Raw genomic sequence first — 27,034 nt, 5'->3', positions numbered from 1 at the left:
ATGTATCCTGCTGTGCTTCTGCTTGTCACCGTAATTATCCTTTATTTTGTGAGGTAAGTCATGTATACTCATTATCTTGTGCTTGTCCCAGCAATATATTTTACACATTTAGTATCTATGCGCTCGGAAGTCTGTGAAACGCTTCCTAGCTGACCTAGTGACAAAGAGAAATGTGTTGAAAATAAGCTACCGCAATCATTTGTTCGTTTCTTTTTTTTTTGTACGTTTCGCCCACCGCATGGTTTACACTAGAGCGGAATACCCTGTGTCGTGTGTGTTTGTGTGTTTCGCGCAACTACCATGTCTGAAGTATTGGACCAACTAACTTGACAACACGTTATACTTACGCAATACCGATACCCGGGTTTTAAGATATGGTTTAAGATTTCATTCCCTTCTCTAGGACGCTGACTCATTATCAAATTATAGAAAGCTGCTGCCGCTAGGGTGGACCTAATAGACATTGCCACCATTCGCTTTGGACTAACTCAGCTGTAGTGGTAAACTGTTGTTATTGATGAAGAAATAAAATAGTTTTCTTCTCAGTAATCTACTTATCGCAAAAAAAAAAAAGATGTGAAAGGTTTTTCTGGCGGGAATGACTAAATAGCTGTAATGCTTTTCTCTGCAGAATATAGTTTCCACTTCCATAACTCTCTCTCGCCAGACCCATGTCAACGCGACAATATATTTTTTTTCTTATTTTAAGAGCCATTTTGCAACTGTCAGTGACGTATGCATTTCCTACAAGCTAGCGTACTGTCGGCTTTTCTGTCACAAAGCTTTCTGACACTGTGAAATATCGATCAAAGCACACTTTCGTGCACGGCTCTTTTACCGTATGCATGTGGATTTAAATTGCAGGATTGTCAAAAAGACATACAGTTTTTGGGAAGGAAAAAGTGTCCCTTATTTGTCGCTGACGGAATACATCAGAGTGCTTTACGACACCTTCACCAAGGTGAGGTTTTGGCCCTCATTTCTCTTCGCGTATGAGCACTCGTTGTAAAAAGCTTGTTGCTGGTGACTCTGTTGGAAAATCTTTCTTTCTTTGCATCCAACATATATTGCTTGATACTTAGTGGTGGACTCTGTAATTAGCACGATAGCAATTATGCTCCACATATGCACTTCAGTATGATTGCAAAGACGGCGAAGGTATCCATTTTTGTGGCTAATAGTGCCTTCCATAATTCTGCGACGGGGGTACGTCTCAGCAAAAAAAAAAGTGAGCATTATTTGGGAAAAGGGAATTAGTAAGCAAATTTCATACATTCAGCGATGGATTGAAACTTCTTCATATCGTAGATGTGCGCAGAATCACTGTTAATTTTATTTAGCAAATATCCTCCGGGCACATCGGCATATGCAAGAGAGCATTATTACGCGAAACGAATGGCTCCACAATAACATTGATGAACAGAGCAGTAGCTTTAAGTTTTTTAGTACAGTTGGGAAGACTTGTCTGCCTGAATTTTCTCTGCTTTTCGACCCCCTTTTATCTAGGCCTGTGGGTCCAGAAAACTTCCTAATGTTCGCTTACTGACAAAAACATCGTTTAATAGCGGTTATAAATATTTGTGTAATCATCCTTGTTAGAAGAGTACAGTGTGGATTCGCGTCAAGTGGATTCGTACAGCATACGGAATCAATGCTTTTGCTTGCGAACGGCGCCGCAGACGGCAGCTGCAGGGTTGTATTCTTTTGCCGCCAGGTATCCGCCACATTTTTATTAGGCGCACGCCTTCCTGAGACCCGCTGCTGGTCTCCTTTGGGCTTAAATGCCGACAAAATAGGTCTTTAACCGCGCCTCGTGCAGACCAAATATGTTACCAAGTTAATCTCGAGGATTCTATAGAAAGGCTACCGCAGGGACAAAGGAACAAGAGAATAAAATGACAGCTTGTAACATTCAACAGAAGATATATTCATTTTCTTTTTCTTTTCTTCTACTTTCTTTGTTCCTTCTCTTCGAGCTTTTCTTTGTGTATTCACGTGTAATATGATAGATGTTCAAGGACAAGTTCTTGGCTATTGCTACGAACATGACTTTGAAATAACCCTTGAAACTTGTGATCTTGACACGAATCTAGTGTTCATGAATCCCCTGGAAGCCCCCAGTTCTTACTGCCTCAGTTTTGGGATGAATCGAATTCATTACAGGGGTCCTGATTTCAGTTGCAGTTGGTAGCCTTAAGAAAAATACAAATAGTTAGAAGTAGAATTCGCAACAACACAGCCCGTAAACTAAGAGCATGGTGGGGAGCGAAATGCTCGTGCATGCTATACCAACGGCAGCTGTCAGTGTCGAGTGTGCATGCGATGCGCATTTAAGAATTTAGCACGGTGTTTCACCAACCTTACTTATTCTTCCAGCCTATACCAGTTCCCTGCTCATTCCTCGCATCTTTTGCAGCCATTGCCAGAAGTTGTACGGAACAACTATCGCAAGTATGGAAAACTTTACGGGTACGTAGATCCAATCCCTGAAGTTTGCGCATGGCGCGGTTTGTAGGAAACGCTACTCGAAGCAGTTCGGCCTCCCATTCTGAACTGCATAAAAATTTGCAGAGAAAAGAATATTTGACTCGTCATTTACGTACTTTAACAACTGCAATTAGTGTAATAAGCAGTACTTGCGTCTGACCATTTCACCTAAGAAATCTTGCTCGTGTAAAAACAACAAAATTGATAGCCGTGCAATGGCAACGATCGTTACTATAGCACATGGTTCTCCGATACCGCCATTAGCGGCGGCTGGGCATGTTGTTATCGCTCAGAGGTTATCATAAGAGCGAGGAGGAGGTTATGGAGTGAGTCAAGGCGAGGTCAGTGTGCTGTTCTGTGTAGAGACACCTGCACCGCGCCGCGACAGAAGCGAAGAATGAATAAGAGAAAGAAGAGGGAGGTTTAAGAGCCCCCTCGACACCATTGAGGTTATCGCCAGGTTCGGCTACTCGCAGGAGCGAATAATAAAGAAAAAAAAGGTCAGTAGACTTTCCAGCCTGTGCTGTCAGGTATGACACGCTTGGGCTTTGTTTTCGACTGCCTGTAATCAAGGTGGTAGCGATTGCAATAACTCGCCTTGTTTACAGAAGGAGCAGATATGAGAGGAAACACTTGGCCTTCCATCAGCCAAGCGCGCTTGACTTACGGTGGTATTCTCCGACAAGGAAGGCGTGACAATAAGCTGCTGCGGCTGCTTTAATCTCACACTCGAGCCAATGTCTCAAAGCATACTTCCCACGCGGGTCACAATACCCATGCAAGCTGTGCTTTTATTACGCCAAGGAAAGCCCCGCAGTGCTTCTATGGAGGCACATCATGATTCGTGGGAACTTCTTACGCGACTAATTTAATGCGATGGTTTACTTAGAACATCTTCCAGCATTTCCATGCCATGTATACACCGAAAAAAATACGGGGGTTTTGCCCTGAGCAACCGGTGCTATCTGGCGGCGCGCGGACTCATCAAAGGTGCCGTTCGTTAAAGCACTGAAACTGGAAAACTGCACATGTTCTTAACGGCCTGTGTCATAAGTGTTCGCATGTTAGTCTGCCTGTAAGAGATGGAACCTAGACTGCAAGTCGGGGACATGTCTGACATTTCGAAGATGCGGCAACATGTTTCACTGCTTACTAACACAAGATTACGTAACGGAAAATCTATGCGCAACTCGGAGCGCAATATTCGTGCGACACTGCGATGTTTTCAAGCAGAGTCCCAGTTCCACGAACTGGGACTAAGGTCTAAAAAATAAAGAAAAACTTTGCGGCGATTAAGCTAATTAAGATTGAAAACAGGGGCTTAAAATCCAAAAGCAGGTAATTTGCATTTTTAAGCTGGAAGCTTGAACTGTAATTATGCGAAATTGCCTAAAGTCGGCCCTTTGCTAATGTAATTAAACAAAATCAGTAGGGTTTTCAGGTTCCAGGCTTATTTTTTTGAGTATACACAGTTAAGGGATGCATAAAATTATTACAGAAGGAGGTTCCAAAGTAAAAACTTTCAGAGGGACCCCCTGCTGTTAACTGCGTGCATTGAACGCGTATAAATTGGGCAGACGATTAACACACTAAAAAATATTCACTGATATTACAGAATGCAACATTTAAACGTACTTGATTAATTATGTTGAATATTAGCAAAATAAGAACATCTTAAAACAAGCTGAAAAAGACAACACTGATATACAGAAGAGCACAAACGAAAACCTAGCACCTATAATATACAGGGTTGAAGGAAATGGAAATTGTACGCAATTAGCAACCACGAATTTTTTAAGCAATTGTAGAATGAATACTCTGAAGGGAAAAATCTGATGAATGTGGGTAGCGCGTGCGGATATTCAAAATTTTCTAACAGCGAGTCAGATGTGCTCCTATTCGATTCGTAAAATGAATTCAGTAGCTCATGTTCAAAACTATTCGAAACGAATCGAACATATTTAGAAGTGTTAGAATACTTTTCGGATAATTGGCATGAAGATCGAATAACGCACGCTGCAACTTCATTCGACGACTGTCGAAAATGCGGCATACTCCGACGCCCCACAGGATGCTGCTGGAATCGGTATGCGCGAGGGAGGGTTCAGCGCCACGACGCGGTCCAGAGAAATAACAGCGCTCATAATGCGCATGAATTGCCTCCTAGTGCGGGCAGCGTGGCAGTGTTCAGGCAGGTTCAGCAAACCCTGCATTTACGCCCGATCTCGGAAGCCATGCCTCATGACGTATTTTCCCCTCGTCTCTGATATCTAAGGCTGTATTTGTATTATTCGCGGTCCTGATCCGTAGCGAGCGCAAATCTTCTGTACTTACAACATGGTGGTCACAAAGTTGATGCAATAATTTCATGTAGCGTGCCCTTTAGTAATATTACTACTGCGTCTTTTCACAGTTATGAACATAACTGCAGATATTCCAGTCGCATACCTATATTTCGGAATCGAAAATTTCGGCCTTCTGCGATATTTAAGACTTTAATGGCTAACTGTCACGGGCCTCGCAGAAACATGTATGGACACTGTCGAGTCTAATGGTGTCATTTTGCGTAATACAGTAGACCCCAGCAAGACAATGTGGGGTCCGAATGTTTGATTTTTCGACCTAACATAGCCGCGAGTGAACATGGCTGCCCTAATAAGTCTATGACCATAACTGCAGATATTCCTGCCGCATACCTATATTTTCAAAATCCAAAATTTCGGCCTTCTGCGATATTTAAGACTTTAATGGCTAACTGCCACGCGCCTCGCATAAACATGTTTAGGCACTTTCGAGTCTAATGGTTTCATTTTGCGTAATACAGTAGACCCCAGGAAGACAATGTAGGGTCCGAATGTTTGATTTTTCGACCTAACATAGCCGCGAGTGAACATGGCTGCCCTAATAAGTCTAGTTCCCCGCTTCGTCGCCGCCACGGAAGTAGTCATCTTTTATTCAGATTCAGTCGTCTTGCCAGTTTCTGTACCTCATTGTTGCGACACGAGTGAACGGCAAACTCTTCATTTCTGAAGAGCGTGTTGTCGGGCAAGTTGGCTTTGCATGATATAGAAGAAGTTAGCGCAAAACTTAGACGAAGACAGAGAAGAAACACACAAGACGACAGACGAGCGCTTGTCTGTAGTCTTGTGTGTTTCTTCTCTGTCTTCGTCTAAGTTTTGCGCTAACTTCTTCTATATCTTCATTTCTACCGACGCGGTTTTCAAAAAGGCGCGCTTTGTAGGGCATGCGATCGCTTTGATAATGGCACAGCGATCACGGCTCAGCCGACGCCGCTACTCTTAGTTCAGGAGGAGGAGAGGGGGCAGATAGAGGCGCTCGCTTCCGATTCCGGTTGCTAATTTCCCCGCGGTCTGTATGTCTGCCCGTCTAGGTGGTCACCCCAAGGTAGCAGATGGGCCACCTAGGTCAAGAGACCTTCTGACATCATCGCAACCTTCCCACCAGATTGTGAGCAAGCTGTGCATCGTGGCAGGTGGCAGTTCAGTTGTTGATTGGTTGTGAGAGGTCGCTCAGGAAGAGCAACCTGGGTCACACAAGCCCCACCGGTAGCAGAACCCGCCATTGCACTGCAGTGGCGCACTCACACTTCATCTGGAAGCCTAATCCGAGCCTACCCTATCTCTATAATTACATTCAAACACATCACTACATATTATAAGGGCAGTCATCGTCGCTTTCCGGAATCCTGCAAGGGTCTCCGGAGAGCAGACGAACGGCTCCTTCTCAAAATTTTTGCAGGTACAATGCTGTGCCCGGCAGTAATGAAACACTTCAATCCAGAATTTGATGGTGGCTGCAGGCTGTGTGGAGCGATGTTCTGAGACGTTTTCCACACGGTCTGGGCCTGCCCTTCCAATTCCCACCCTTCCCAATCCTTCATATCCCACCATTCTAGGCAGGCCTGGGAGGCGGCGCTGCTCAGCTGCCATGACCTGCAGTCCCAACGGACCTTGGCCGCCAGGGCGCGAGCGGCGCTAGACGCCATTGGGGCTCCGGAATAGGAGCTCCACCTAGATTTGTGAGAACCTGGGCCATAGGCACTGGGCCCAAACAGCTGCTTGTACATAGTAAATAAATGTTTTTACCGCCACAACCACCAACGCTTAACCGCTGCACCACTGCGCAAGGAGTGCAATGAGAACTCCCATTGATGTGTGAATGAGGAGCCGATAATGGCCAATTCACCGTACAGGGGCATTATTCCATTAAAGCTATCGTGTCATACCCCTAAGGCGGAGCTTAAGTGTCTCCTCCAGTTTTATCACGCCAGCACTAAGCACCCCCCCCCCCCCCCTAACCGATTTGGCCGATCTTTGTCTGAAGCCTGCTTGCCCTTGAAAACCGAGCCTCGAACCGAAATCAAAGCGAAAACCGGAGATAGCGCTCCTTATTAGCATTTGGCTTAACCACGCTAAAGCATCCGTCATTTTGTTTTTACTCACAACGGTACGCAAAGAAACTTTCCAGCTTTGCGTGTGAAGACTGGCGTGACAGTGGAGAAGTCTGGCGCTTACCTGCATGAGCAAATGACTGAGCGACCTGAGGCCAAAGAACTTTGTAAACTTTGCGCTGGCGCCGCAGCAGGGGCTTTGATAGTAGACAGGCTAGAAATTTTAGCAAGAGGAGTTCCGATCGTGAGAAAATCGGTAATTTTTTTAGGAAAAAAATATCTCGTGCAGCATACGCCTTCTCTTTTTTTTTCTTTACAATTCAGGTCCTATCAAGGGTTGGTTCCTTGCCTCGTAGTTGGAGATCCGGACGTGTTGCGCATTGTCTGTGCCAAAGATGCCAAGTCCTTCGTTGACAGGACGGTAAGGCCCAAAGGTCACTTTTGCGCCCTCAAGCGTACACTCTCTAAAGTCGCTTGTGGCTGCTGCCAAACGCGCTCACGTATTACAGTGCCGATTTTGTCGTTCTGCGTGACAATGAGAGTGCGAATTTTACGAATGAATTAAGGCAAGTCGGTGTGTTTGTATGATGATCGCTTAGTTTGAGACGTTCCTTTCAATCTCTAGCTACGTGTTTGTCTACCAGTGGTGAATGGCGTTTCTATACTTCCATTTCTAAACTAGTGACGATTTAACGCAGCAATTTTCATGACCCATTTCTTCATGATTCAGATATTAGAGCGTTCACAATAGCTATACTTCCTTGCTCCTTGTATGCACTGTAGTACTTGGGTCCTCAAAAGGCTCCAACTCTACAGTGAATAAAGTTTGTTCTAAAAAAAAAACTTTACGAATACAAAGTTGTCAAAGGCTTGATGGCACGCGAGAACAGCACAGAGAATGGCAACGACGCTTGACACGTCTGTCGTTGGGATCGGTTGAAAGTCACGATGTGATTATTGAGCTCGCCCACAGTGCACTCCTTTCGGTGCCGCACGATATTAGGCATGGCAACACAATCGCACTTCCAGGCTAGGTGCGTCGTAAGAATGTTTTAGTGTGAATCGTCAGATAGCTAGTTTCCTCGAACGCATCGCGACCTTGTAACTCTCACATCAGTTTAGATGACTGCGTGCATTGCTTGATTGTTACCGTCTCCTCACTGCAGGACGTCCATTGGGGGAAAATGCTTACTTACCATGACTATTTTATGTACAGCGTTTGTGAGCAAACTATGAACGCTGTTTAACCTTTTCCAAGTTCCAGGCCACTCTGTTTTCTGTCGGAACATTGCATGAATGTCTAGAATATTCAGTTAATACCTTCGTGTGGGCTAGTCGGTCAATCACCATAGAAAATGGCAGTGCGCAGGAAACGACGGCGACATCGAAGAAACATGCACCACAGGTCAAGCGCTTCTTCTATGGTTTCTTTGATGTCGTCCTCGTTTTCTTTGCGCTGCCATTTTCCATGACGAAGGTCTACAATCACTTTGTACAAGACCTGTCTGTTAAGTGCCAGTCAACTACTCTTCCTTGGTTGTTGCGTGTTTCAGGAGGACAAGGTAACTGGGAATGCCTTGTGGGACAAGATGCTGTTCAACATGCCTGCTCACGAATGGAAGAATGAGCGGATGGCGCTGTCACCAGCGTTCACCCCGAGCAAGATAAAATTGGTCGGTATTCCTATGGTGAAATAGCTGCAAACTCATGACGCAGAGCACTGTCCAATCGCCAGTTTTAAATAGCTTTCAATCTTGATTCCAACCACAAAAGAAACACACGGAAACTGCACAGCTGTATTAGCGGTTCGTAGGTAAATAGAATCTATCTTGGCCATAGAATCGGAGAAATTTTCCTACAGCTGTAGAACCTTAAGGATGCTTTGAAATATCACGACGCTGTGTTTTGGTAGCATCGATGACATTCAGTGTACATGCCGCATGAGAAAATGTGAACATTTGAACATAAAACAAGAAGCATGACTTAAGTATAAACAGTTCAATAGATTTTTGTAAACTCAAATAATGCTGAACATTTTAGCCATAAAGCCCTCTTCATAAAAACTCGTATCGAGTGTGCGGTATGCGGGTATGCGAAGGTGTGTGAAAAATCTGTTCCTTTTGCGAGAAATTTTTTACTGAAGTAAATACCAGGAAAGCTGCAAAAGCATACATCTGTCATCATGTTCGATGTGGTACTAAACACTCAAAATCACTGCAGGAATTTCGAATCTTGGTGCATCTAACTGATAGTACATGGTCACCGGAAATAGTTAATGCGAGCATAAGGAGCATTCTATAGGTGTTAGTCCGCAGCAAGTAAGAGCTAACCATAATAATCACCATGTTCGCACAGATTCTCTCTCGATTGTACTGCTTTCCTAAAATTACACGTTTAAAATATCCCAGTAATGCTTAGGAAATCACAATAGGTAATGCCTCAATGACAGAATTTTGTCAGATTATTTTGGTTATACACCCGGTATTCCAGCAGAAGATATCGCTAACCTTTGAAACTGCAGTTTTTGCTGTGAAGGACCGCTTTCTCTGTTACTGTGGTGGCACGTGGTATACGAGGTTAAACCCCCCGAAGCTGCTCGGTGGTATGAGGGACGCCAGCGCATAGGCTTCGAATTAATTTCAACAACTCGGGGTTATATAGCATGCGTTGATATCGCACAGCGTAAGAACATTTTTGCATTTCACCTCCCTCGAATGGTGGCCGCCGTATCCTGGACTCACACGCTGTCAATGGTGCACGAATTAAAACAGAATTATGGTAACCAGTAAGCAAGCTGACTTAAACTGAAATAACTCCCCTTTTAAGCAGCACAGCTAGGCGCCTAACTATAATTTCAGGTTTACAGATGACGGTACCGAATAGTGACATGAATATTTTGAGTTTCAAAAACGCGGTTATCCTCTTCGCAGTGGCACAATTCTCCCGCTCCCTACAAAATTTTGCTCCATCGCGGGCACAACATCAAAGGACACATGACGCGTACGTCTCCGAGTGATATGACATCGCGCAGGCGGCTCCACGCTCACTTCCGCCCCGCGGTTTCGCACTGGCGCGCCATCGTTGGCCAGAATTTGTTCGCTCGCCGAGACAAGCAGACTGATACAATCTAAATTCTAAATGTTTAGGCAATTGTTTCTTACCAGCGGCCAGTTACTAATCTGTCATTACAGTGAGGTGGAGCTTACCTGCGATAGTTTCAACATTAGCTACGTACTACAACTAAAAGCGTTTGCGTGCTCTCTAGAGTGCATGTTGTTGGGCGAGTCGGTCGTACATCGTTGAGTAAAGGTACTGCGCAATATAATACATACACGGACGTGAAGGGCCCAAGGACGGGCGCAGACTCGCGACTGGGTTCATTCAGAAGAACAACGCATACTCATACCTTCCACACCGCCATGTCAATCACTAAGCGCAAGCCAGAAATCTGCTTTCTGTTTGATGAAGTTTTATCGAGGTATCACTCCCTCAATCATCTTTTTGTTCTTTATGAAAAAAGCCTCGGCAAGTTCACGCGCCATCTGGCCACGGCTACGCCTAAAAATCCTCGTTTTCGGCAGCAAAGGCAGGCATGGGTTATCACGCATAGCCAAAGGGCATGCGCTACAGTGTAAGGGCAGATTAGACCCTTTTCCGGTCTTAATTGAAAGCTGGTGTTCTCTCAGCAGGTCGCTTACACATCGGCCCGTTTGAACGATGTAAGCTTTAACACAGGTCAGGGGGATTTCGTAAACAACCCCCTCCTAGCACCTGACGAACTCAGTGGCGTGGCGCTCTTTGCATTCTCGCATGCTCCTTTGTCTGGAGGCAGTCCGAGGGCAGAGTGAGGCCAATTTGCTCGGGGAAGAAAAAAACCACCGGCACACCGTAGCGATTGGCTGCTCTCTTCAAATTGTGTGACTCCCTATGAATGTAGGGAACAACAGTCGGCCTGATGTAAGTGAAAGTTATGCTTGGCAAGGGGTGATTACCTCTTTTCTCCTGAAGTGCTTAAAGTATTTAAAGGTACCAGACCCTTTCATGGTAAAGAACTCGGTTGATGTGGTATCGTTCTTACAAGGTTCAACATCGGTGGGATACGCTGTTTCGTTTGACGTAGAAAACCTGTTCTTTTCTATACCACATGATGCTCTGTTTCGTGCTGTTAGCTCATACATTGTAGATAATGGGGTCATGGGTTTTCAAAACACCAGTGGCTTGTCCGAGGACAACTTTATGTCACTACTTTAATTCTATCTCGAGTCAACCTTTGGAACCTTTGACAACCAGGTCCTGGTTCAAAGCGAGGGTATTTGTATTAGCTCTTGTGTGGCACCTGTGTTGGCTGACATTTTCTTGGGCAGTATTCATTGTGATCTGGTGTTTTTGGACAAGTTTGTTCTTAAGGTTAAAATACATGGACGACTAAATGGTTCTTCTTAAAGATCAACCCGGTTTGACACACACGGGCGCCGTGCAAGAAATTTTATCGGTTTTTAAACGACACGGGAGAGGTCTAACCTTCACCTACGAATTACCTGACGATAATAGATTGAAGTTTTTAGATATCAACCTGTTTTTAAAGCAAGATCACACTTGCTGGATGTACTCGCCACAAGCCCGAAAAGACCTGTTGCCATACGAATCCGCACATTCCAAGACGGTAAGACGGGCCGGGCAATTGGTACATTCTGCCTGAGGGGAGCTTTGGAGAGGCCGTGTGTCCACCTGGCGCAAGGCAACCTCAACATTCGGTTTTTAAACGACACGGGAGAGGTCTAACCTTCACCTACGAATTACCTGACGATAATAGATTGCAGTTTTTAGATATCAACCTGATTTTAAAGCCAGATCACATTTGCTGGATGTACTCGTCACAAGCCCGGAGAGACCTGTTTCCATACGAATCCGCACATTCCAAGACGGTAAAACGGGTCATTGGTACATTCTGCCTGAGGGGAGCCTTGGAGAGGTCGTTTGTCCACCTGGCGCAAGGCAACCTTAACAATCAGGTTGGTAGGTTGCTGAAAGCTGGGTTCCCTTTTCCAGTCGTGGTCGCTGTGGCGGAAAAGCTACTACAGAGATTGAAAGCGAAAGCACCTCAGGAAGATCGCGTCCGAGAAAAAAAAAAGGGCCGACGGTTGTTCCCTACATTCACAGGGTGTCACACAACTTGAAGAACGTAGCCAATCGCTACGGTGCCCCGTGGTGTTTTCCGCCCCGCGCAAATTGGCCTCACTCTGCCCTCGGACTGCCTCCAGAGAAAGGAGCGTGCGAGAATGCAAGAAGCGCCACACCACTGTGCTCGTCAGGTGCTCGGAGGGGGTTGTCTACAAAATCTCCCTAACCTGTGGAAAAGCTTACATCGGTCAAACAGGCCGATGTGTAAACGACCAGCTGAGGAAACACCAGCTTTCAGTTAAGACCGGAAAAGGGTCTAATCTTCCCTTACACTGTAGCGCATGCCCTTTGGCTACGCGTGATAAACCATGCCTGCCTTTGCTGCCGAAAACGAGGATTTTGAGGCGTAGCCGTGGCCAGATGGCGCGTGAACTTGCCGAGGCTTTCTTCATAAGGAACAAAGGAGATGATTGCGTGAATGATACCTAGATAAGACTTTATGAGACAGAAACCAGATTTCTGGCTTGCGCTTAGTGATTGACATGGTGGTGTGGAAGGTATAAGTATGCATAAACCCTGAATAAACCTCTGAATAAACTTCTGAATAAACCATGCATAAACCCTCTGCATAAACCCTGAATAAACTTCTGAATAAACCCAGTCGCGAGTCTGCGCCCGTTCTTGTGCCCTTCTCAGCCGTGTTTGTATTATTTTGCGCAGTACTTTTAATTAACATGCTCTCTAGCCGCCGCCGTAGCTTAATAGCAGTCACAAAGGGACCATGCTGTATACCTGTATTGGTAACCACTATCCCTTAGCGCTCTAAATTATTATTGGATATTCTTAAACACTGCGAAAATGCTCACTCAAGGACTCGGTGTAACTCTTCAATATAGGTTTTGTTTAATTCGTTCTGCCATGCACACATCGTGTTTTTCATTTATGGTGTCAATCTTACTGGTGAACCCTTGAGCTCTACCTCTTATTATACCGCATGAATATGCCCCGAAACCGACGCATACCTGACAATCAACTTTACCTGTAGGTGTGGTTCTAACGTGAATATGTTGTGCATTCAAGTAGAGCTGAACATTCCGCTTCATGCACCGAATCATGCCACTTCAGCGGAGCACTCATAATTTTATTTTTTTTCACAGATATTTCCAAGGTTCGTGGAGCTTACAGAACGGCTGCGCCTTCACTTTGTTGAAGAAGCGAGGCAAAGAAACGTGGTGGAAGTTCAGAGGTGAAGTCTCCGGAAAAGAATTGAGTCATTTTGGGGAAATTTCGGGGTAGTTGATGGTATATGTCATATGGTCATGCACGGATGCAATGGAACACGAAATTTTGCGCAGCGCAGGGTACATAAAATGCGCGCTCCCAGTACAGGAAGAATATAAGATGAGGAAGAATTACCTGCTAGCGAGAATGCAAAGTACGAAGGCAAAAAAGTGATAGATAACTGAAAAATACTACTCATAATCCGCACGCGTTACAACAAAGCATAATAGTGAGTTTGGGGCTGGCGTTCTACAGCATTATGAAGTTTCTTAAATTATTAATGAAGTTAGGATGTGTTACTGGCGGTATTCTTCACCATGACTTTAGATTTCATAAAGTTTTTATGCGCGATCGAGTCTCTAGGAAGGATATCAAAGCGAGAGTACGTAATCGTCATAATTAAGAAAAAGCATAGTCTAAAAAATGACGCCATCGTCTGGAAGACGTTGAAGTAGCGAGCGTTAGCTGTTTAGTTTACTAGACTAAGAAAGCGAAGAAGAACGCTCCGCTCGTCTCGAATGAATGAATGAATGAATGAATGAATGAATGAATGAATGAATGAATGAATGAATGAATGAATGAATGAATGAATGAATGAATGAACTTTATTCCCGTCATCATGGGGCCTCACGGTCGGTGCGTAGCAATTAGGAGGGGGTGCCTCCCAGTCGGCTCTCAGCTCCAAAGACCGCGGAGAGTCTTGTAGTAAGCTGTCTCCGCCTGACGGATGAGGATTCTTTTCTGATCCGGGTGGTGGCTCCGGATCGGCTCTTCCCAAGTGGCAAGGTCCGGGATGCTTTGTGATTTAACCTCAGGAGAATCCTGACACTCCCAAATTAAGTGATTCTGCGAAGTCATTCTGTGGCAGCCACTGCAGAGCTCAGGCTCCCCAGTGTCTTCATCGTGTAGTATAGAGTACGAAAAGAATCTGTTGACCTGAAGCCTCCTCCAGGCCTTGCACTCCTTTGGAGTGAGTGACCTATCCGGAAGTGAGAGTGTTCTCCTATCCAGTCTAGGTGTTTCGATTATTTCTTTATACGTTACGAGAGGGTCTTTATTCCCACTCAGGGGCACTTCCAGAAAATCTCGGATGTATAATTCTCGAGCAAAGCTGTGAGCAGCCTCATTCCATGAAATTCCCTCATGAACAGGAACCCATATGAGGGATACCTCTCTGCTTGAGGGGTATCTTCTTAGTAATTTGGCGGCTTGACTGGAGACCACCCCCTTACAAAAGTTGTGAACAACTGCCTTACTGTCAGACAAGATGATCTTGGCTTTGGTACTGACGCGCGCTAGGGCAATAGCAGCCTCCTCTGCCACTAACGCATTCCTAGTGTTAATCCATGCTACAGTCACTTTCTGCCCATTCCCATCAACGGCGGCAATGACGGAGGCGCCATCGGACCCAGAGGCTGCATCGCAGAAGGCTATGTTACCCGGCGGGTCCCGGGCAAGATTGTTCATTATTGTTCGAGCCCTATGTCTTCTCCTTTCTTTATGATGCTCCGGGTGCATGCTCTTAGGCATATTGGCAATTTTGAGATGCTTCCGTATGTCTAAGAGGATCAGCTCTGCAGTACACGGGGGTTTCCTCTCGCTCTCCCCTAGGTCATTGAGGATCTGCCTGCCTGCTATCGAGGCGCTAAGCCTCCAAATTTGCGCTTCTCTTACTACCCTGGCGATCTCCGCAGAGGTATTGTGGACTCTCATACTAAGCAGTTTCTCCGTTGAGGAGTTAGGTGGGATGCCGAGAGCTCTTTTTTATGCATTTCGTATTAACTTGTCTACTTTCTCCTCCTCTTGCTGACTAAGATTCAGAAATGGAGCCACGTATGCAATCCTACTCACTATGAATGCTTGTACTAATCTCAGGAGACAGTGCTCTCGCAGGCCTTTGTTTCTGAGGGAGATCCGCCTAAAGATACCTATAACTTGGGGACATAGGTGCTAAGCTTCTTGAGAGTGGTTGTGTTACGTCCGTTCGTCTGGAGAAAGTATCCTAGGACTCTTATAGTGTCAACACTGGGTACTAACCTACCCCCAACGACAACCTCTATCGGGCCGCATAGGTGAGGGAAGCGATCGAGTCTCTTTCTTCATCTGGTCTTTGGTATTAAGCGAGAAGATCTCAGACTTTTGAGGGGAGCAGGAAAGCCCTTTCTCCAGAGCATAGTTTTGCCGCTGCCTGCAGCCGGTATGAGATGTCAGCGTTCATTCCTCCTGCTGTCCAAATGGTTACATCATCGGCATAAATGCTGTGCTTTAGCCCCTCAATTTTATTTAGCCTGTAGGACAGTCCTCTCACGGCAAAATTGAAGAGCATTGGAGAGAGGACTGAACCTTGAGGGGTCCCCTTATTGCCGAGCCCAATCTGCTTTGAAGAGAGCCCTACAAAGCTTATAGTAGTATTTCGATTACTTAAGAATCTTTTGACACAGTTAAAGCACTTGATGCCTACTCCAGCCTCACTGAGGCCTTCAAGGACCGCTCTATGCTCCACATTACCGAAGGCTTTTGTAAGATCCAGCCCCAAGATTACCCTGCCCCCTTTAGTTCCATCGGTATCATCAAGTATATCATGTTTTAGCCTTAACATAGCGCCCTGTGCGCTAAGACGCGGTCTATAACCTACCATTTCAACAGGACAGGGTCCCAAGCTCTCCATGTAGCGCGAGACTCTTGTCTGCACCACCTTTTTCATGAGCTTGCCCAAGCAAGATGTCAGAGAGATGGGTCGCATGTTGCCTAGATCAAGACTTTTTCCTGGCTTAGGGATAAGTACTAATTTAGAGACTTTCCATTTCTCCGGTAAGTCCTCCCCGTTCCAAATCTTGTTCATTAGCTCAGTTATAAAAGAGAATTATAATCCAAATTCTCCAGAGTGGTGTTGGTGACGCCGTGACGACCTGGAGCCGATTTATTTTTCAGGTCCTGTAACGCTGCCCGCACCTCTGCAACCTCGAACGAAGAATCAATACTTCTATTTTCCCCGCCTTCATATTCCGGTAGTGGAGAGCCTGGGTCTTGACAAACATAAGTTTTGCGATTCTTATCTAACAAGCCCTCATTACTCCCTTTAAAGTTATGCTTGATTTTGGTTTGATTTAGCCTGGTCTCATTCTTGGATTTGGTTGCATTAATCATATATCTGAGAATGGCCCAGGTTTTGGATAGACTCATATTAGATCCAAGTTCATCACACATCTCCATCCAGTTCCTTTCGCACAGATCAGCGGCATGCTTTTCTATGCTTTTGGTCAGTCTCGCAATTTCTCTCCTAATATTGCGATTCCATCGTTGGCTTTTCACTTCCCTTTCCAGATCCGCTTTCCTTCTCAGGAGATTGGCTAGTTGACTGTACAGTAGTAGGGGCACCGCTAGGGTGTCTTGAATAGTATCTGTTGCTGCCCTTGGATTTTTATTAAGTGCCCTCTGCCATGCTTTGAGAGTAGACCAAGCTTTAACTTCCCGGGATGGTCTAATTTCTCGGAATTTATCCCAGTCAGTGATTTTTCTGCTTATTTTGGGAGCCCTTCGCATGAAGACAATGGTGATCTCCAGCACATAATGATCACTCCCGAAGTTCTCTCCAGTGTTCCTCCATTCCACATTGCCACATCTATGTGCTAGAGTAAGATCTAGTGGCGTGTCATTATTGATGCTGTTCGCAGATCTAGTGGGAGCCGTCGGGTCCGCTAAGATAGACATCCCGTTGATTAGGATGGCCTCTAGGAGCCTTTTTCCTTTGGTGCAGTGAGTGTTATAGCCCCACTCCGGATGGCTTGCATTAAAATCCCCGCATATGAGGAGCTTGCTATTTCCAGCAATTTTAAGTGCCTTTTTGAAGAGGGGGTGAAGGATGCCTCCCTCTGCCTAGGGGAGCTATGGATGTTAAGTACAAAAATGGTTCTTCCTTTCCTGGTTGCCGGAGTGAATTTCAGTTAGAACCGCCTCTATCTCCCCGTCCATAGAATGTTGAGTGACCGCAGTGTTATGCTCGCACAGGGTGGCAACTCTGGCTTTCGCCCCTTTGGAACTCGGGAAGCATCTGTAGCCTTTGAGACCAGCCTTTTGCGTGTTGGTCTCCTGGAGAGCAATCACTAATGGGGGAGCTCATGTGAAGTAAATATTTGTTGCAAGACCCCCCTCTTGCACCGGTATCCCCGACAGTTCCATTGCCAGACGACGCAGCCGGCAGCTTTCCAGCTCTTATTTCTGTTCGCCATTGTGTCTACCCCCAGATGCTCCTATGGCCCCCTCCTCGTGAAGCGTGCGCATGAGCCAGCATAGGCTTCCCTCAATACTAATTTTGGTTTGCAAGCTTTCTTGCCTTTCTACATTCTTATCTACCGATTCCTTCAGGGCCCTCATGTCTGCCCCGTGCCTGTCCGAGTTTGCTAACCCTATCATTTTAGCCCTCCTCTTACTAGCAGGGCCTCACTCTCTGCTCTCCTCTTCCTCACTTGCCGACGGGAGGGGTCCCGTTAAATTTAGCTCTTCTAAATGCTTAACCCCCAGCATTAACTCTACATTCTCCTTTTCAATCTTTTCCAGTTTCATGAGTAGCATACGATTTTCCCTGGTCAACTGATCTAGTTTTTCCTCTAGGCTTTGCCCTGCCACCTGGAAGAGCTTACCGTCATGCTTGGTTGTCTGTGCTGCATCTTCAGTCCCCAGGGGTCGTCCGGGTCTCCTCTCGCTGCGCCTTGCCCAACGTTCGTCCTCGAAGGGGTCTTGTGTAGCCTAGGCTTTGGCTTCGGCTTGTCTTGGGAGTCTGAATCAGTCTTCCCCGTGATAGCAATCTTTACGACCATGTTTCCGCTAGCGGCCGATTGCGATCTGCTTCTCGAGCGTGACTGAGGGAGGCCCTCCCCACGTTGCTCTTAGGGTTTCAAACCTATTAGACGGAGGATATGTCCTGCTTTGGGTAGGTTAATTTGTTCTCGCAGCTTTTCCCATTGCTTGCGCCGCACAAGGTGCGGAGTCCTGTAGATTTTTGGACAATTCTTGTCCTCCAGTTGATGCTGTTCCAGGCACAGTGCACACCTAGGAGTGCAGTTGTGATCGCTCAGAGGATTAATTATGCCACATCTCCTGCATTTGCGTGTGTTTGGGTTCGGGCACACGTCCGCCCTATGCCCGAAACGTGCGAAGGTTGTGCACACTTGATATTTTTCTTAAAGAGGCGGAACTTCAGCGGAGTTGACTTGAAGTTTACAGTCCACGGCACTTTCTCCTCCACGAAATTCAGAAGAATTGTTCCAGATTCTTCTCCAAGCTTCCTGGCTGATGCAATAGTCGGGTTACCTGAGCAATTTAGTATTCTGAGCACTTCAGAATCCGCTATGCCGACGGGGATACCGTGAATTACGCCTCGGCCGAAGGTCGCCGGAGTGACCAGGTACGATAGAGCCTTAGCCTCTACTCCCGTATACTTGAGAACATGTATGGCCTTGTATCTTCTCGCTCTCTCTTCACTTTCGGTGGCTCCCATAATGGTGTGATTCTTGGAATTGACTGACGCACAGATGACCACAGACGAATCTTGAAAGTCACTAATAAGTCACAAAGCTGTGAGGATCCGAGGGTGCACGCGAACAGGACCGCTCGTCTCGAGAAACGGAATGTAATACCATTTGAAACAGGGTGGATTGCCACCATGCTCGGCTACGCGTGCACGTACGCCGCCTATCGGAACAATCAACGCCTAGCGCCATCTACCGGAGAAATTACGGTGCACCTCTACCCGTTGTTGAGTTACACCACCTCAAGATACGCCCCAACCGGAATTTGCTTCGTTGGGGGGCGGGGGGGGGGGGGGTGAAGGTGGGCCTAGAGTTCGGCTTGCGGTGTGATATGGTAACGCTTCAATTAGTGATTGCATATATACAACGTTTACCTATTATTTAATTGTCGTTTTATTTCTATACCACTACCCATAGTATTTAATTTGCCTCCCAAATTCGGTACACAACCGTCCCCGGATGGGTACCCGTTGTTGTTGGAGTATATATAGCAGAACGAATGTATACATATATAGCAGTCCCGTAACGGGACAGTTTTCCTACCCGTTACAGGATATTTTTTGAGGAAGGGCTGAGAGGGCACAACCAATTTTAATGGCCGTATTCGTGGATTCGAGAAACCGAAACTACGTCGCCATTTCGTCCCCTGACGTTATATTCACATTGTCCTACCTCTATCCATCATATTGGACAGTGACGTCATCTTTAGCATGTGACAGGTGGTTATTTCTATAATGCTATTGTATATGGCGCTACAAGTCTCAATGCGAGATTTGGTGTTTTCGAGTTCCTGCTACAGATAGCGCAGACCCCACGAAATCTCGAAACGTGATGAGTAGTTGCTGCCACAGATGGCGCTGTTATCTCCAGGTGGCAGCAGACCCCACCAAATTCTTAAAAGACAAAATGAAATTTTCATTTTAGGGTTGTGGTTTTCAACCTGTCTCGAATTCCAAAAGCTTCCTGAACATTGTTCAGGTACTCACACGCTTTTCCGCCCTTTAGAAAAGACAGAACAGCTCGGTTTTCGAAATCAAGCGGAGAGCGAACACGCTTCGAGCTTGAACTCACTCACTCTTCTGCTGTACAAATAACGCCGAAAATTTGCTGGGCTTGGCTAATCCTTTAAGAACAGTCAGGTAAAGCAGGGAATGCACATTTATTGGTTTTGGAGAGCCAAAAAGCTCGTTCAACTGGCTCAGCAGGGTTGAGCTGGGTCTCCCCGACAGCGAGTGATAAAAGCGAACGTATTTTACTCTTGCGCCACCGTCGCGCTTCCAAGACCGTGGCGTTACTGCAAACTTGGAGGCTGTCATTGCACGCTCGCACTGTACTGCTCGACGCTGGGCGTCGCTGCAGGTGCCCCAATTTTAGACTCGCTAAATTCAAGTTCATATAAACACGAAGTCGTGGAGTCAGAGGGGACCTTGCTCAGGCCGACGCCTGACTCGCCCCGCTCCTTTAGGGCCCATGTAAACGAACCTAATACAGAGTTAGAGTATAGCGTGATCCGCAACGCGAGCACCGCTGACATATTGACACGTGATCAGTGAGTACGCGTTCATTGGTCTCCACGCGGCAGGCGCGTACGCAGACGACGGTCACGTGGCGCCATCTGGCGCCCTCAGAGCGTTCTGCGCACGCGCAGTCGGGGACAGTCGGTTGTGTTGGGGCTCATGCGGTGGCTGAGGGTCAGAGTGGAGAAGCTACGTGTCTGCTGCATTCGCAGGGTTGTGCCCTTGTGTCTTGTGAGGTCTTTTTGTGGTGAGGGGAAGAGAAGCTGTGATTCCTTGAGGTGTTTGGTTTTTAACTATTGGAAAGAGCGAGACGTTTTTCTCTCGGATGTCTCGGCGTGCGTTGTCGTGGGGTTTTACTGATTTACCTGAAGAGCCCGGCTCGAGAGCTCGCTCTAATCCAAGAACTGTCTCATTTCCTTGGGAAGAGGCCTTCCAAGAGCCCGGAAAATGCGGAAAGTAAGATGAGTCTGTTAAGCGGAGAATTTATTAACTGCACCATGTGATGCTTTAGTCTTTTCTTCAATATAGTCGCGGCATGCACTTTGGGATAACGGCGAGGGGTTGTCAAATTTGTTGTGTGGTTGTCTGAAGAGCATGTTTGATAGGTCTAGCGATGGCGCCTTCCTCGAGAAGGGATGGCTCCGTCGTGGTCTCACATAGGGTGTACGGATGGTTATCGACGGTCGATACGCCTGCGTTTTCCCTGTGTATAGGTGAAGCGTCTGTGCAGAGACCCATGGTCTCCTGCGTACTGTCTCCGTATATCAGAAGAATCGTGTTCCACATGGCGGATCGTCTTTCTTTACGTTTATGAGGGTTCTTGTTGTTGGTAATAGGAGCGACGTATGCACGGGATCCGTGGTATGGATACAGCAGTCCTGGATTATATATTTTGGTTTGGGGGGCGGGTGTACTAAAGCAGTCCGAAATCATGTTTACTCAGCTCAGTGATTTGAAACCTCTGCAATTTCGCAGTGCGGCACGCGTCTAGAATTTCTTGGAAACTTCTGTGGAAACCCAGTACAACGATTCCTTGAGTAGAGATGTGGTTGGCGAGTCCTGAAACCCGCTTGTCGGCAGTGCGCAACAGACATTCCGTTTTGCACTTCTCAATTTGTGTTTGGTTTTCAAACAAGAGTCGACTGTGTATGAAAGCTTGTGCGATGCAGTCGCAGTTGCCGAGTGCCGTATGGAGGGAAATGGAAACGACGCTCTTGAGATGAGCGATGGGAGAGCGCGTTAAAGAACCTTGCGTGGTCGAAATTAATCCAAGGTCCTCCACTACAAAGCATTTTTCTCTCTTCCTTCCTTTATTCCCGCCTTTATCCTTAATCTTACGGCGCTCTTCAGTTGACCGCCTATTGTGCGACGGTTGCTATGCCCTCCCATGATCAAAATGTTTGTGCGGCCTGCGATATTTGGCGGCAACTGAGCGAGAAGCGCGCATTGCCCCAAGCGGAAAACGGTGCGTTACGACGCGAAAGAGGTGATAGAGCATGTTTATTAAAAAACACGCTCTCTCTTTTACTTTTTTTTTCCGCCTTTCCGCGCGTAGGCAGTCCGGGGAAGCATACAGTATGTCTCCTCGCACATGCGCAGACGGATCGGCGTGATAGAACGTGTTCGGTCGGACGGCTTCTGTTAGTGCCACAGCAAATAATTATAAAGAGTGCAAAAAAAAAAGTAAGGATTGTGAATGTGCATTCTCGTTAAGCAAAAGTGATTGTAGAAGTACAGAAAGGCGCTGTCAATGAAGCAAAAGCATTCTGAAGAAAAAAAAAACAAGGTGAGAGAACCTGCAGGTGCTTGAAAATTTCAAGACTGACCCCCTGCGATGGCTCAGGGGCTTCGTTCGGCTGCTGACCCCAAGATGGTGGGTTCGATCCCGGCAGCGCCGGTAGTATTTTGATGGGGGCGAAATTCAGAAACAGTAAGGTGCTACGCACTATCAGCGCGCGTTAAAGCTCCCCAGGTGGTCTAAGTTCTTCCGGAGCCCTCCTCTACGGCATCCCTCATAGCCCATGTGTCGCTACGAAAGGTAAAATCCGAGAATTTACAATTTAAAGACACTAAAGCTAGGCATGTCACTCATATAGCATGCGGTTTTGACCACAGCTTTGGAATGTCAGGCGCTAAAATTAGGCTTCAGGAAAATTATTGTATATTATGCATATTAATTTAATATCAAGTCTGCCTATGACAAATTCGTCTCATAATGGTGCGCACTTGAAAATGCATATAAGCCGCAGGCATTTATTGTGTGAATTCAATTCAGGCTTTGACTCAAATTAACCGTGGCGCTTTAGACGTTCCTTACATGTGATTTAGCATTCGTTCTGTCTTCTTTTGGCCCCATGAAAGGTTCTTCGATAGATCCGCAATGGATGGTATGGCGGCGTTCTTGCTCGGCATCGACCTGAACACACATCAAACTCCTAACCATCCTTTCGTCACCTGCTGCAACGGTTTCTTTGGCACTAGTGGTGGATGGAAGGTCCTGATGATATGTGAGTGCAAATTTCATTCCACTTTCTTCAGCCGAACCATATTCGTGCAGGTCGTAGTAGCCTTCCGGAGTAAGAAACAAAATCGGTAAAACAGGATCTTACTGTTAGCGAAAACAACATCTTTTAAATGTTCCGTAATTTATGTTTCAGTTGAAAATATTCCTCACACAGGTGAACAAATCACAGGTGATTTGAATTAGATTGTTCAAATGCTTAGTGCAGGGCTTGTAGCAGGTTTCTTAGCGCCGATTGCCGGTTTCCAGAAGGTGTGGCGCTAAAGGAAATGGAATAGGTACCGAGCTTGGCAAGAATGATAATAAAGCTCTTTACGCTTTCATGCACCTTAATGTTTTTCTGTCCTTCATTCCTTCAGGTGAAGCAAAATTTTGGTCGCATCCGCCCGGGCGTGGGGGCGCAATAACAAGTCTTTTTGGTATTATGCAAAATAAAACAGATTCCTAAAGACTGCACGCGGAATTAATACCCTGTCTCCAGGTTTTAATACCTGAACTTCTACTAAGGCATTCTATGCATGACCTTATAGCCGCCTATATAGGAAGCATTTTTAAAAACCTTGGATGAAGTATGCTGGGACAATTGGAATTCACAGGTGCTCTAGGCACGCTTCTCCTCTTCGAAAATTTCATTTTAGCATACTCAACGTGACGTACTCGTACTCTGCCAGGAGAGAATTTCCGAGACTGTTTTGGGCAGAAAGAAAAGAAGCGCAGTTTAAATAGCGTAATAGTGTCACTCAAATTATTGAATACAGCGACGGCTAGATTCTACAGTGTAGAACTGATTTCTTTGTTACTGTAGACAATATGTCCAGGGTGTTTAAAATGCTGCCCATCGAATTCCCCGACACGTATGGGTCACAGCAAGTGGAGGATTTCGCAAAAGTGTTGGTGGAAACACGACTTGCTTCTAATGAGGTAAGTTCGAAGGTGCAGCATAAATCATGGTGTACACCTGTAGTACTCCACGTCAGCGCGTTTTCTCTTCCCTGAGCTGTTAGCCTGCGACGTTATGTATCGCCATTAATAGCGCTTGATGTATTCTTTGTTTCTGTTTAATCTATGTCATCAGGATCTAAACTAATTTGTGTTAATGAGCATCCATCATTGCGTGTTTATAAAATTTTATGTGTGCGGATGAGCCTGCGTTACCGCGATGTTCCAGTGCGCTGTTTGATTTGTGAACCTTTTACACGTGATACTCTATGTACTTATTTCTAGCCATTGCCGGCCATGGTGATCAGAGAGCGCATGCATGTACCGGTAACTCACAAGCAGAACTTGCGTACAGCTGCGCATTTTAGCTAGCCAGGGGTGCTCGAATGTGGTTTTTAAAGAAGGAATATTATTATTAATTTTACTATTTTTGACGGATACACCAATACTTCTTGCAGAGGCACAACGACTTCCTTCAGCTTTGCTTGGACACCATCATCGAAACGAATAAAAGCAGTGGTGTAAAATTTACAGGTAAGAAAAATGGCCATGTGCGTCTTGGTAGGCAGCGTCAAAGCGAAACACAGCGCAAAACAGCGGTAAAGTGTATGATAGACCTTCCGTACTAGCCTGATTTGTGGTTAATTTAAAGATTATGCTCTAACAGCGGACCGGAGGGATCGAGAAAAAGCAAACTAGAAACGCAGGACAGCGCACTCATCAAATTGAGACTGAATACTATGCTTGCAACGACTGCCGAAAATGCCACTGTTTACGGATTTAAAAAATAAATGCAACCTACTGGTCCACAGAAAGGACGCATAGGTTTGAATTCATATCCAGTCCCTGTTTTTCAACATCGTCATCATCTTTATTCTCATCGTAATATTCGAAAATTTCAACAAACCTTCAGGACCCATAGCCAAAGTCTAGTGACCGGTCCAACAAAAAAGTAGAATATTTAGAATGTAGGCAACAAATATAAAGGAAAAAACTGATGAAAATAGTCAAAATAAAAAAAAATAGTACATATTTTACAGCCCCAACTAAAGATCAGACAATTGTGAGTAGTATGTTCCAAAAATAAAATAAATAAAATAAAAAGGTACGAAGTTTTGCGTTTTTCAGTCAAACACACAAAAAATCAGTGTCGCATTAAAATTTTCTTTGACGTCCAAAGAGAAAGCATAGAATACTGTGTTATGCAATACGCAAGAAAACGAAAGAAAAGGTGCAAAAAGTGGTCTTGATTCAGAATTGTACTTAACGGCGAACAACAATCTGTGTTGCTTTGGGAACAAATTGTCATGTGTGACGTTTCGACGAAGTAAACATATATAGTTTTCCACCTTTAACGTGTGAATAAAGGAAAAAAAATCATGCGAGCGAAAGCAGCTGCAGATAGTGTTCTTTGAGTTCGTTGGAAAATTTTTGATCTTATGTTTTATTGTGGAGGGTATATTGTTCTATATTTTTACATCAGCATATTCTGTTACTCGTTGACGACAAATATTGCTACTAAGGAGAGTTTTTGTTACCAAACGTTGCATTTCGAGTGATGTCGGCTTAAGTATGAAACTGCAGCAGAAGCAGGATGGTTTAAAACTAAATTTAGACGTGAGAAAAGAGCTTGCTGGAAACAATGTAACTAGAATGAGCCATTATTCTAACCGCGCGTTTCTCTAATATTCTAATGGTATCGTTATATTTTTGTACGTACATCCCTAAGTTTCGGCACAGTATAATAAATGACTGTGAATTAATGCAAAATTGAAAATTCGCAATATATGAATTTCGAAGTATCTCCACATTTACAACAAAGACTAGCATCCAGATGATATTTTGGCATTAACAGCGTTGATATGTTCCTCCCAATGCTGGAACCAATGCAGGAATCTGTTTCTGCCAGTGCCCGTTCCCTCCCTCCCTCCAAAAAAAAGAACAGCACATGATTAAAGCTTTTAGGCGTTCTCAGTTGTTACGGGCAAGCTTTGGACATCTTTTGGTCTAAATAAATGCTGTGGCAAAGTTTCGTCCAATTCAGTTTCATCTCGGCAGAAGAAGTGGGACTGACACTGATAATAAGACAGCTGTCAATAGAGAGCGATTTATAGGTACAGATTGTACAAAGAGTGGTTAAGGTTAAAATTAAAACATTGATTTATGAGGCTTTCGCTGCTTCCTGCTATGTGCAAGTAACTCGCATAGCCCAGCAACAAAATAAAGAGGGAAGAAAACATCAGGTTAAAGCGCAAGCTCACAAAGGCAGCACGCCAAAACTGTGTCACAAATGTCCGGGCGAAGTTTCAGAACTGCGTGCATGTTTTCATTTCCAGTTTCAGAAGAAGAAATTAAGCGTGTGGCTGCCGAGGTCATGATCTTTTTCATTGCCGGCAGCGATGGCGGCGGCATCGCGCTGACGTTTACAGCATATAACCTTGCACTCTTTCCCGAGTATCAGGACAGAGCTGTTGAAGAGATAGAAGAAGCCATAAAAAAAGTGAGTTTCCCTGCCGCGTATTTCGTGGCGTTTCTTATTCTTTCAAACGAAAAGCAAGCTTATTTGAAAAGCTCTTCAGCTGATTACTGTTTCATGTCACTTAAAGGGGCTCTGAAACGCCTTCCGAACAGAGCACATTTTCATTTAATCACTGCACTGTGTTGCCATGAAAACCAGAGCCAAATAATACTCTTCTACACGCAGCAGGCGACCCACAATCACGCGCCAAAGTTGACGAGCCCTTCGCTACGACTTTTTCATGCTCTCACCATCCTCCGTACCCCGCACCTGCGTAGACAAGGTGAGAGGTGGCCATTGGTTGGATTCTTTCAGACGTCAGGCAGCTACCGTGGCCGCGGCCAATAAGCCGCTTAGCTCCGGCGGGTCGGGAAGCTCCGCTCCCAGAGGGAGGGTCGGCGAAGGAGCGCCTACCTTCCAGCGTGCAAAAAAGTGACGAGAGGAGAGGGAAAGGCGCGAAGACGCTGAAATTCAAATTTTAACTGCAGATAACTCAGCTTCTACAAAGAGCATTTAAAAAAATCCTTGCTAGACGCTATTCGTGAAGCGGCGTGCTTCAATCTCCCAGGCATGCCGCCACTTTATTAGAACCCACTTCACAGCCCTTTTAAGTTTCATGAAGAGTGGAGCAAGGAAATAACTTTGAAGATTCCGGGAATCTGTAGCTTGTTGTCAGTTGTCTTTCAACTGATTTTTTTATTGTGAATACAG

General features: G+C 45.6%; 1 protein-coding gene across 1 annotated transcript; it reads left to right on the top strand.

Moving 5' to 3' along the window:
• Positions 1–26,420, top strand: LOC144119628 (cytochrome P450 3A41-like). The gene is made up of 11 exons (XM_077652201.1): positions 1–53; positions 865–961; positions 2,417–2,469; positions 7,223–7,319; positions 8,452–8,571; positions 13,177–13,265; positions 22,707–22,852; positions 23,672–23,787; positions 24,264–24,339; positions 26,142–26,305; positions 26,412–26,420. Exons 1-11 carry the CDS (start codon positions 1–3, stop codon positions 26,418–26,420), a joined length of 1,020 nt encoding a protein of 339 aa, XP_077508327.1.
• The last annotated feature ends 614 nt before the right edge of the window (positions 26,421–27,034 follow it).

This window comes from Amblyomma americanum, chromosome 2, assembly GCF_052857255.1.
Source record: "Amblyomma americanum isolate KBUSLIRL-KWMA chromosome 2, ASM5285725v1, whole genome shotgun sequence".
NCBI lineage: Eukaryota > Metazoa > Arthropoda > Arachnida > Ixodida > Ixodidae > Amblyomma > Amblyomma americanum.
The sequence above is the reverse complement of the archived record's forward strand: the minus strand, read 5'-3'. Positions and strand labels throughout refer to the sequence as shown.

Coding starts and splice junctions, on each gene's coding strand:
- LOC144119628 (XM_077652201.1), top strand. CDS start 1: ATGTATCCTGCTGTGCTTCTGCTTGTCACCGTAATTATCCTTTATTTT. Junction 962..2,416: donor TTTACGACACCTTCACCAAG/GTGAGGTTTTGG, acceptor CATCTTTTGCAG/CCATTGCCAGAAGTTGTACG. Junction 2,470..7,222: donor AAGTATGGAAAACTTTACGG/GTACGTAGATCC, acceptor TTTACAATTCAG/GTCCTATCAAGGGTTGGTTC.